This window comes from Suricata suricatta, chromosome 8 (assembly GCF_006229205.1).
Source record: "Suricata suricatta isolate VVHF042 chromosome 8, meerkat_22Aug2017_6uvM2_HiC, whole genome shotgun sequence".
Classification (NCBI taxonomy): Eukaryota; Metazoa; Chordata; class Mammalia; order Carnivora; family Herpestidae; genus Suricata; species Suricata suricatta.
Window position 1 is genome coordinate 45,456,408 of NC_043707.1, and position 10,054 is coordinate 45,466,461.

The 10,054-nt window shown below is 48.7% G+C and overlaps 1 protein-coding gene across 1 annotated transcript in view; it reads right to left on the reverse strand.

Moving 5' to 3' along the window:
* The window catches only part of PTGFRN (prostaglandin F2 receptor inhibitor), a 33,125-nt gene that overhangs the window by 19,956 nt on the left and 3,115 nt on the right, over positions 1-10,054 (reverse strand). Inside the window, exon 4 of the mRNA XM_029945785.1 lies at positions 5,825-6,205. Coding sequence (XP_029801645.1) covers positions 5,825-6,205 — 381 coding nt within the window. The remainder of the gene's footprint in view (positions 1-5,824; positions 6,206-10,054) is intronic.

Below are 10,054 nucleotides of genomic sequence, written 5' to 3' on the forward strand. Positions count from 1 at the left end.
TGTGTGTGTGTGTCTGTCTGTCTGCAGGAGTGAAGAGAGATGAAATACAATCAGCAAGACACCGGTGATGACTGAGGCTGATGCTCTTTCTGCTTCTGTGTATTTTTTTACATTGATATTCCAAAAAGTTAAAAAAATTAACAAACAACTCCCACACTCTGTAAGTCCTTTCACAGAATACAGAGGCCAGCCTGAGCATGACATCATCGCTTCTGCTCTTAGAAGCAAGGATCCGCTCCCTAATCTGGCTCCAGGACGCTGTCTGCTCATGTACACACACACCCCCTCCCCGAAGCTGGTCTCCAATATACTGCCCAGCCTCTGCCCAAAGAAAGACTTGGTTTTTTTCAATGTACGTCATTGGACTCCCTTGTTAGAGCCTTCAAAACCAACGAGAAGCTGTCAGAAATCTCAGCTAATTTATTACAGCAGGTAATTTGCGCCCACTGTGTGTAGGGCGTGCACTGGACATTTTCACACAGATTGGCCCCTTTTCCTCCAACAGTAATTACATAGCGACGGTGTTATTATACTTGTTTTACAACAACAACCATAGCAGCTATACACTTTTCCTCACATTTTTGTTAATCTTAACCTTACAAAGATAGGTACTATTTCCACGTATGTTTCCTAAATGGGAAAAAAAACCCCACAAAATAAAACCCAAAGCCCAGAGGTGTTCCGTGGGAAGCCTCGCGCCCCGCGCCGCGTGTGCGAGCAGAGTCATGGCCTGGCTCCCAGCAGGACCAAAGGGCGCAAGCTCCATACACACCCGGTGGTTAATATTCTCTCAGAACACGGCCACGTCCCAGAAGATGAGAGTGCTGACCACAGCCAAGGCATGGATCCCGAAGTGCGTGGCACCTGCTTCGAAGCCTCATGAACTCAGGGGAGCTGGTCAGACGGGCAGACCGCATGCCCAAGTTAGAGGGGACAGGAGAAGCCGTGCTCTCCGATCTGCCAATGCCAGTTCTAGCCCCTTAAGCAGGGCAGTCGCATGCGGGCAGAGGGCAGGTCGACTGTCAGTCGCCACTCTTACCATCTGCATGACACTTATAGATTCTCCAAGGTTGAAATGGTCTATAAAAACCTGTTGTTTGGGGGAGACCCTTTACCCCACCTTAGCAGAACCATCAGCATGAGGTTGTTTTCAAGTGTTAGCCATTTCAGAGAACAAAGTAGCAACATTTGGACGACCTCATGCAGGTTTTCTCTTTCTTCATCATCACTGATGCCAGAGAAGGAAGAGTGAACTGCCAGGTTTGGGAGCAGGGGCAGGAAAGGGGCTGACGTGGTCAGCTCAACCCCTTCTCCCCGGGATCAGCTGCCTCTGGGACACACATCCCTTGTCTCTCCATGCCCTGAGACAGGGTTACTTGGTTAAGAACTTGATGCAGAAGACCATGATATATAATGACCCTCACCTCCCCAAACACCAATAAATCCTCATTATGGCCATAGAAGGTAGAGAGGACTTGAGTGCCAGGCACTCTGCTAAGCACTGCACACGCGGCATTCCACGAAACCTAGAAAACCAAAGCCTAAAAACCTCCAGCAACACATCCAAGATAACATGCCTAGAAAGCGGTGGCGCACATTTCCGCTCTCCAGCACTGGCCCACATGCTACTCGGCCTTCAGAGATAACCCCGGACAGAGAGCTGATAAAGGCTGCCCATCATGCTCTGCAGATCTGCATCTTATCTCCCGTGGATGGCACGGAGTTCTGAAGTCTCGACCAAGTACTTAGCAGATTAGCAGCTCCCTTTAAAGGAAAATAATTACCTTCCTCGCCAGCACGCGGCTGGAAGAGGGGACAGTCCTCTGGTGGGGAAGAATGCAAATCAGGTTCCTGAGACTGAAAAGCCCAGCTTAGCTCTGCCTCCTTCCGTCCTTGTAGCTGAAACCCACGGAACGCCCTCCAATTAACGCCACAGAAGTCTGGTACTTTGGGCAGAGAGCTCAACCATAAACTGATTAGGATCCAACTTGTGCCAAAGGCTCATTTCAGACATCTGATTGCGGAGAGGGATGGTGGACTATGCAGATTAACTCGCCATTCCTCCAGATTTCTCTAGTTTTAGCCATATCCTAAACTGGGTCAACACAAAGCGACATTTGTCCTCCATAGTAACAGCTTCTTACAGAAACTCCTTCACACACACTCAAGATTTACGCCCTCGGCTTTTATAGAGTGGATATGAGAAACGTCCATTTAAACAATCACTCAGGGCCTTTCATAAAGGAACAGTTGAAAGCACTGTCCATTATGTCCTCCAGTGCCCTTACATAAAAAAGCACATGATAAATGCAGTGCCAACAGAAAGTTTGGCTCTCTCTGTTTTCCCTCATCAGAGGTGAACTGTACCATCGCATTTCCTTTCGCCCCAACGCTTCAAAATTTCAGAAGCAAATTCAGCGCTCAAGTGCAGCTCACTAATGGAAACCAACCACCTTGTGATATCTATTCTTTGATTTGTTTCTTACCCCTTTTGATCTTGATTTTATTTTTATGTCTACGCGTTAAATCGGGTTTCATTTTGCAAGCCAACTTAAATCTTTTTTTTTTTCCTCCTTCAAAAGTAGGACATCAATCCTAAGTAAAAGAGACTTTTTCTTACCCTCTGCAAAACCATCACAGCCCTCCTGGCGCTGCACGTGCTCCTGGACTCACCAGACCCACGCACATCGCTGCCCCGGAGTCTGTCTGGTTAACACAAGGGAACGTAAGAGACGAGGAGACCCTAGGCAGCCTCAACTCCCTCCTCTCTGCTCAGTGCACAGCCCCAGGCAAGAATGGCCCAGCTTTTAAGACTTCATGCTCCAGAGTTTCAGGAGTAGGGCTGATTCCCAAAGTCCAGAATGTTTCCACATAAGACAGCAATAGTTGGAGAGAGAGGAGAAGGGAGTGCCTGAGGGGCTCAGTCAGTTAAGTGTCCAACTTCAGCTCAGGTCATGATCTCGCAGTTCACGAGTTCAAGCCCTGCATCGGGCTCTGTGCTGACAGCTCGGTGCCTGGAGCCTGCTTCAGATTCTGTGTCTCCCTCTTGCTCTCTGCCCCTCTCCCACTCCCACTCTGTCCCAGTCTCTCAAAAATGAATAAATGTTAAAAAAAAAAATCAGAAAGAAATAAACCCTGCAGAGTCCTTCCCTAAATCCTGACCCTCAAAATCAGAACCAAAATAAAAATCAGTGGTTTTCAGATGGGAACAGGGGTAGTACCACACTCACAAGGTTATTGTGAGGATCAAACATTAAGTGCACATAAAACCCTTAGCCCAGTGCCTGGAGTACATAAGTGTTTGATAAACAGTAATTACTATTTTTAACCTGTCAAGTAGCAAAACAAAGTTCTGTGTAACACCTGCATAGGGAACCAACTTTCACAAGAACCCTTTTGTGACAACATTCCAGTCCCATAACGTAAGATGACCTACATAGACAGAGTCCGTGGCAGGTTGCCTGTCTTCCTATTTTTCTTGGCCACCTCTCAGTCACCTCCAACAGACCCCCAGGGGCATGTGGTAAGGTACCCACATGCATGCACATACATGTTGTGTATCTAGAGATAATCCCATAGTGTCAGGCTGGGCCCTTCCGTCTCTGGGCAGATTCCAAATAGGAGGTCCTGGAGAAGGATCTGCCACTGTACTTGTGCCCGACTCACTCCTGATAAGCTTCCCAGCAGCTGTAACGCAGTGAGTCACAGGGGAGGAGGAGGGGGTTTAAGAGGGTGAGAGAGAACACAGGCTGGTTTTCTACTTCTTACACCCCCCGAAAGTTAGCCTTATACAAGCTGGATATGATTGCTTTTTTGCAACTCTTATTTCCCTATGCATACACTTTAACACTATCCATGTTCATCCATCCATTCAGCCAGTGTTTCCCGAGTGCCCACCACGTGCAGAGCACCATGCAAAGTGTGGGTTCTGCGAACCTTCTATCGGTCAGGGTGAGACACGCTGATGATGCTCCTGACGGCGGCGCTCACGCCCTGTGGGGAAATCAAACAGCCGGGCCCTTGGGATAATAATGGAGCCTTTTCCCACCATTCAGACCCTCTGTTTCTTCTCACTCTCTGGAGGACACAGCCACCGACAAATCCTTTCCACTTAAAAGGAGCCCATTCCTTCCCAGAGCAACCCTCCCACTTTCTGACAGTCCCTGCGTCTCCTGCGGGCGATGCCGGGATCAGTGCGGCAGCACTTGAAAGAGGCCCTCACTCTGGATTGCAGGCGGTGCTTTCTAAAATAAAAAAACAAAAACAAAAAACCCACCAGAGCTGTGATTCTAAGTTGGAGGGGTGGGGGGTACCGGGACTCAGTGCTGGGATTTGACAGCACCACACAATGCACCAAGGATCAGAGCTGAGAGACAAATTCAGCTCCAGAGATGAAAACTCTTTTGGTGCTGACAACATCTGTTTTATTTTGAAGGTTGCTAAGGAGAGTTCTAGCCGGGCCAACATTGTTGCAGTTCAGTATTTCATAGTGAGACTTCAGACGGCTGCAGGAAAAGCTCGCCAGAGAAACCCTGCTCCTTTTGCCCGTGCAGATATCAAAGAATCGCTTTGCTACCGGGGATGATGAGCACCCTGCCCGGCCTCACTCTGAATCAGCTATACCTTCTGCGCACTCTCTGATTCCTCGTCCTCTCCCTGCCCCCGGCCCCCGCCACTTTGTCCCCATGTGCCGAGTGATTCCCCCTCTCTGTCAAATGAGTTAGGAAGAAATGGACAGTGAATGTGCCACTGACCTGGGAGATTTGTTTACATGGAGCCGTGGAAGAGCTAAGTGTGTGATGGAGGATCACGGCAGGAGGTGCTTAGCAGCAGACAATGGAGAAAATGATTTCCAGGCCTTTACAGACCTGGTTGACCTCCTGACAATTGGGGCGATGCCCGAAGCCTGCATCAGGGCTCAGAACAGCCAGGGGCCAGCAGAGAGCTCAAGCTCAAAACATAAGAGTCTGACGGGTGGGCCCGTCCCCACCTGTGGAGTGGGGCACCCCCACCCCCACTCACCCCCCACCCTGCTGAAGCATCCCTATACTTAATTACAAGAGAGTAACAACAATGAGGCAAGTCAGTCCTGGGGTTGGCGGCAGCGGGGTGAGGGGCGGGGGAAGCATGTAGGAAAATAAGGGCCGGGGAAAATGAGAGCAGAAATAAAGAAGAGGGCACGACAATTTCACATACATGCCGAGTTGTTAAACAATGAGGGTCATGGTGGCCAAAGGCTGAGGACCCTGGGGACTCACGGTCGGGGGAGAGAACCCACTAGAAGAGCCCGGGGAGCAGGAAGGCCCTTCCACTGCACTGGTGTCTGCAAATAACATCATTTTGGGCTTCCAGGGCATTCAGAAGAAAAAAAAAAGTGCATTCCATTAACCAAAGGAATTCTTTCTGCTCTGGGATTCGGGAAAGCACCAGCTCCCACCAGAGAGCACCTCAGACTATAGGGAAAGGAAAGGGAAAAGGCAGTGTTCTCACTCCAGCAAAGATCCACTTCAAGATCCATTTCAAACAGCGCTTTGACAGGGCCGGCCCTGCAAATCTTGACGACAAAAGGAAACTATATCCTCTCAAATGAGGGTATTGAGACAACGGAGGCCACTTCATCTAAACATTTGCCTTATCTGCCAGATTCTATTTCAGCCTGCTTTACCCCCTCACCCCCACCTTGGGATCTATCCAAGTGAGCTCCTCTGGATGGAAAGAATGCCAAGATGATGCAAAAGGCACAGTGCCCTAACCCAGCCCCCATATCCCAGGGGAGGGAGGGAGCCTCCAAGGCCAAGGCCACCCCATGCTCCCAACCACTCACCTAGCCAGGTCACATCCACACTGGCTGGGGCAGACCTGGCCTCTGCCACCTTGTGCCAGGTCCTGTTGTGTCCGGGTGCCCAGAGCGCCACGTGGCAGAAATAGTAGCCGGAGTTTTCTTTGCTAACGTCTCGAACCAGTAAATGGTAGGAGCGTGCGTCCGCGTGACTCAAGGCCACGTGAGGAGAGCTGTGCACGAGGGAATCCCGGTCCAGCCGTGCCAACACGAGGGAGCCAGGCACGGCGCTGTCAGGCGTCCTGCTGAAATGCCACGTCACCTCGGGCCGGACGTCATCTGTGCGGTCTGTGGTGATGTTGCAAGTCAGGTCCAGCTCCTTTCCTTCTGACACTGACACGTTCCTGGCCACGGACGCTCGCAGAGCTTGAAAATGAAAAAAACCCCCAAAACATCTAGATAAACAGGGTTATGTTTGCCCCTCCCAGCTTTAGATCATCTCTCTCTCTTTTTTAATGTTTATTTTGGGATAGAGAGTGCATGTGCAAGACAGGCAGGGGTAAAAAGACAGGGAAAGAGAGGATTCCAACCAGGTTCTGGCTGACAGCAGAGAGCCCAACACACGGCTCGAACTCATGAACCCTAGGATTATGATCGGAGCCGAAATCAGATGCTCAACCAACTGAGCCACCTGGTCGCCCCTAGGTCTTCTCCTTTTAGGTTCTTATTTATGGCTCTGTGCAATTGTCAGTGCTTGAGAGATATTTGCTGAAAAAATTAAGGAACTGTAACATGTTTATTTCTTTTCATTCTGTGAAAACACTAACAGCAGCAAACACTTAATACACTTACTATATGCCAGGCACTGTTTTGAGTGCCCGTAAATAGTAACCTTCAAAACAACCCTAGGAGCTAAGTACTAGTATTATCTCCCTTTTATTGATAAGGAAACTGAAGCGCAGAGAAGTTAAGTAAGTTGCCCAAGGCCACACGGGTGACCACTGGAAAAGAAGTCAGAACACCACAAAACAGCAATTATAGTTTCTCCATGTGCGTGACAAAATGTGGTGATTTTACAGACAAAGGGCAGCTCAGTGCTGACTGGCTTATAGACCTAGTTAGGGGCTTGGGATTGGAGGCTGGAGGGCAGGAGGTGAGGGAGAACCGTCTTCTAGGTACAACAGGGGAAAATCCTGAACAGAAGGACCAGGAGAGTGCAACCAGACAATACGCCTTATGAGTCAAGCCTTCAAACTGCAGTATGCTTGGAGCATCACTCATTCCGTGAGCCCCATGACTTCTGGACTCTCCACACAACTGCCCTTACACACGAGTGTAGATAATTAAAAGTAGACTATATTTAGGTGAAGCACTGAGGTATTCGGTGTCACAGTCTCAAACAGATCTGGTTTCAGCATTCCCCCGCCAAAGCGTTTTACATGAAAACATTTCACTTTATTCAAGCATTTAAAAAAAAAAGTTGAACATCTGTAATCAGAGTAGAAAAACATTCAATTCGTGGTAATGCTCTGGGAACAACTGCTTAAATGAGAAATAGCTAACAGCTCCCAGGGGGTTCAAGTGCAGGCGTAGTCCTGGTCTTCCAGCAGCTCGGCATCCACTGCTCTCCAGCGCAAGCTCAGTGACAGAGGCTGGCTCTGGAGAGCCCCAACTCCAGAGCTCATGACCTTTGGAGTCGATGGTTTTCACAGGAGTATTTCCAAAGCCTGACAACACTTCCAACAACCATCTCGGGCCACATTCAAGGCCCATCTTGACGAAGATGGAAAATGGAGTGGGTGCAGTATTATAAAAGGGAATTTAGAAATTAATTTCTCACCCTCCAAATTCTTCCTCCTCCTTCACCTCCTTAAAGGGACCGAAAGTAATTGGAGGGCATCTTTGGAGAGGAGTCAGTACCCCATATTCGATGCCTGTGGTCAGTGGCCCTGGAATGCTGCCGGCACCCCTCTGTGCGGCTGGAGGGAAATAAGGAGGCTCAGGAGAGAGGCACGTGAGTGAAGGAGGGGGTAAAAACACAGCTGTAGACTGCATGTATGGGGAAAACGGATTCTTAGCTTTAGGAATATCGGCAGAAATGTCTCTTCAACTGAATCTTTCACTTAGTAATTTTCTCTCTCCAAGTTGCTAAATAGCTTGTCACATCACTAACCATTGTTCCCGTATGTTCTGGACAGGGGTGGGGAGGGTGGGTTCACAGCTGGGAGGCAGGATAGAGCCGGCGAAAGAAAAAGAAGAATAATTTCTAAGGACTCATAATGCAGGGGGACACCTCAGACAAAGTCTGTGGTAGTGAAGCTTTCTCTGGTTGGATAGAACTGATTTTTTTTCTTTCTTTCTTCCTCTCTTTCTTTTTTTTTCTTTTTCTTTTTTTTTTTTTTTTTTTTACCAATTTGTACCTGAAATATAGCATCTCTTTACATTATGAAACTAAGCAACAAGCCACCATAGCCTTATCTGTCCCTGGGACTTTGCCCGAATAGAAGTCACAGATATTTTCTGGGTTCCTGGGTGGCTCCGTCGGGTAAGCGTCCAACTCTTGATCTTGGCTCAGGTCATGATCTCCCAGTTTGTGAGACTGAGTCCCGCATTGGGCTCTGGGCTGACAGCACGGAGCCTGCTTGGGATTCTCTCTCTCACCCGACCCTGGTTCGCACGCATGCACGCATGCTCTTGCTCTCAAAAAGAGAAGCAGCCGCCACAGGTATTTTCAAATGACATTGCCACTGTCACACATATCTTAAACTGTCATTTGCACCCACTACTACTTGGAAATTACAGTCATTACTAAGCCTGCCACTATAGATTATTTAATGAATGAATCAAGCACAGTATTATGACATTACAAATTTGTCTTAAAATATTGATAACTATAACTGTTTTTCTTTGTCATCTCAAATACATGTTTCATAAATTAAAACACATTAATTCTGAGAAGGCATCCGTGGACTGTCAAAAGACTGTCAAAGAAGCCCATGGCACAAAACGGTTATAGGCTCAGGTGAGAGCCAGAGGCCAGTACAAGAGGTTCAGAGTTGTCCAGTCTTATGCTAGCTCTTTTGGGTTTTGTGACTTGTTTGAAATAACAAATACCTTTATAATCGAGATTCCTGCACAGAAAGGTAACTTATTGCCAATCTGAAAACCTTCATCCTTCTGCCCTGTGAGAACAGCCCTCTGATACAAGCTGAACCTCTAGTTTCTTACAACAGATCCCAGGCAGAGCCCTTCCTTCAAGAAAGTGTTTTCTGCAGCGGTCAGGAGTGACCATGATGGGTAGCATCGGTCCTCCGCGAGAGCACCTCCCACTTCACTAAGGGCTGCGGTCACCCAGGAACTTCTGCCCTGCTTTTTAGCAAACCCAACTCCTGTGCAGTGGTATAAACGCAGAGCAAAGCGCTCAGGATCATGCAGTCCACGGAGCAAACATACTCCCCATGTGCATGGCTTCCTGCTTTCCTTCCCATCTGGACTACAGAGTGGCCACACGTTCACATTTATACTGAGGAAATGAGTCTGCCCAACGTCTTCCCACCTTACAAAGCTGGGGGCGGGGGGGAGGGGGTGGCAGCAACAGATCTGAACGTGTTAGATTCCCAGAAAACCAAGGACAGCCATCAGTCCACAGCAATGACCTCATCCTGAGATGGTCTCTTCACACTGTCTTTGTCAAAGCTGGACGTTCTACGGGACCTGGGAATGTTCCTAAAGCCCCTCTGACCCCAGGGCCCAGACGGGGCTCATCACCTGGTAGGTTCACTAATGCCTGTTGGACACCAAGTCAACAGACTTGTTTTTCTCTCTCACTTTTCTTTTTTTTGTTACGGCTTTTCTAAAACATCTCTTGTATTTTCTTAGTAGGTATAGGAAGGTTTTTGTTTTTTTTTTTTTAAACAAAGGCTAGTTCACAGATGAGAGGACTCAGGACGTGGGAGACCCCAGGGCCAGATGCTTGCTCCTGGGGTGTGTGTCACAGGAGGAAGGAGAAGAGGCCCGGCCCTAGAGAAGTCTCACCCAGCAGGGCACCGCACATCTGAGGGGGGCCTCAAGGATCCAGATAGACCAGAGGTCTGCATGTGAACTACACCTGCATCCCCCACAGCTGTGCAGAATGGCAGATTCAGGAACTCAGGAAACATCCAAGATGAAGCCGAAACATGATAAAGGGAGCAGGGTGGGGATAGCCCGGTCCCAAAGCCCCTCCAAACACCAGGTCGGACCTCATCCTCACCATTCAAGGGACTTAAGCTTTCA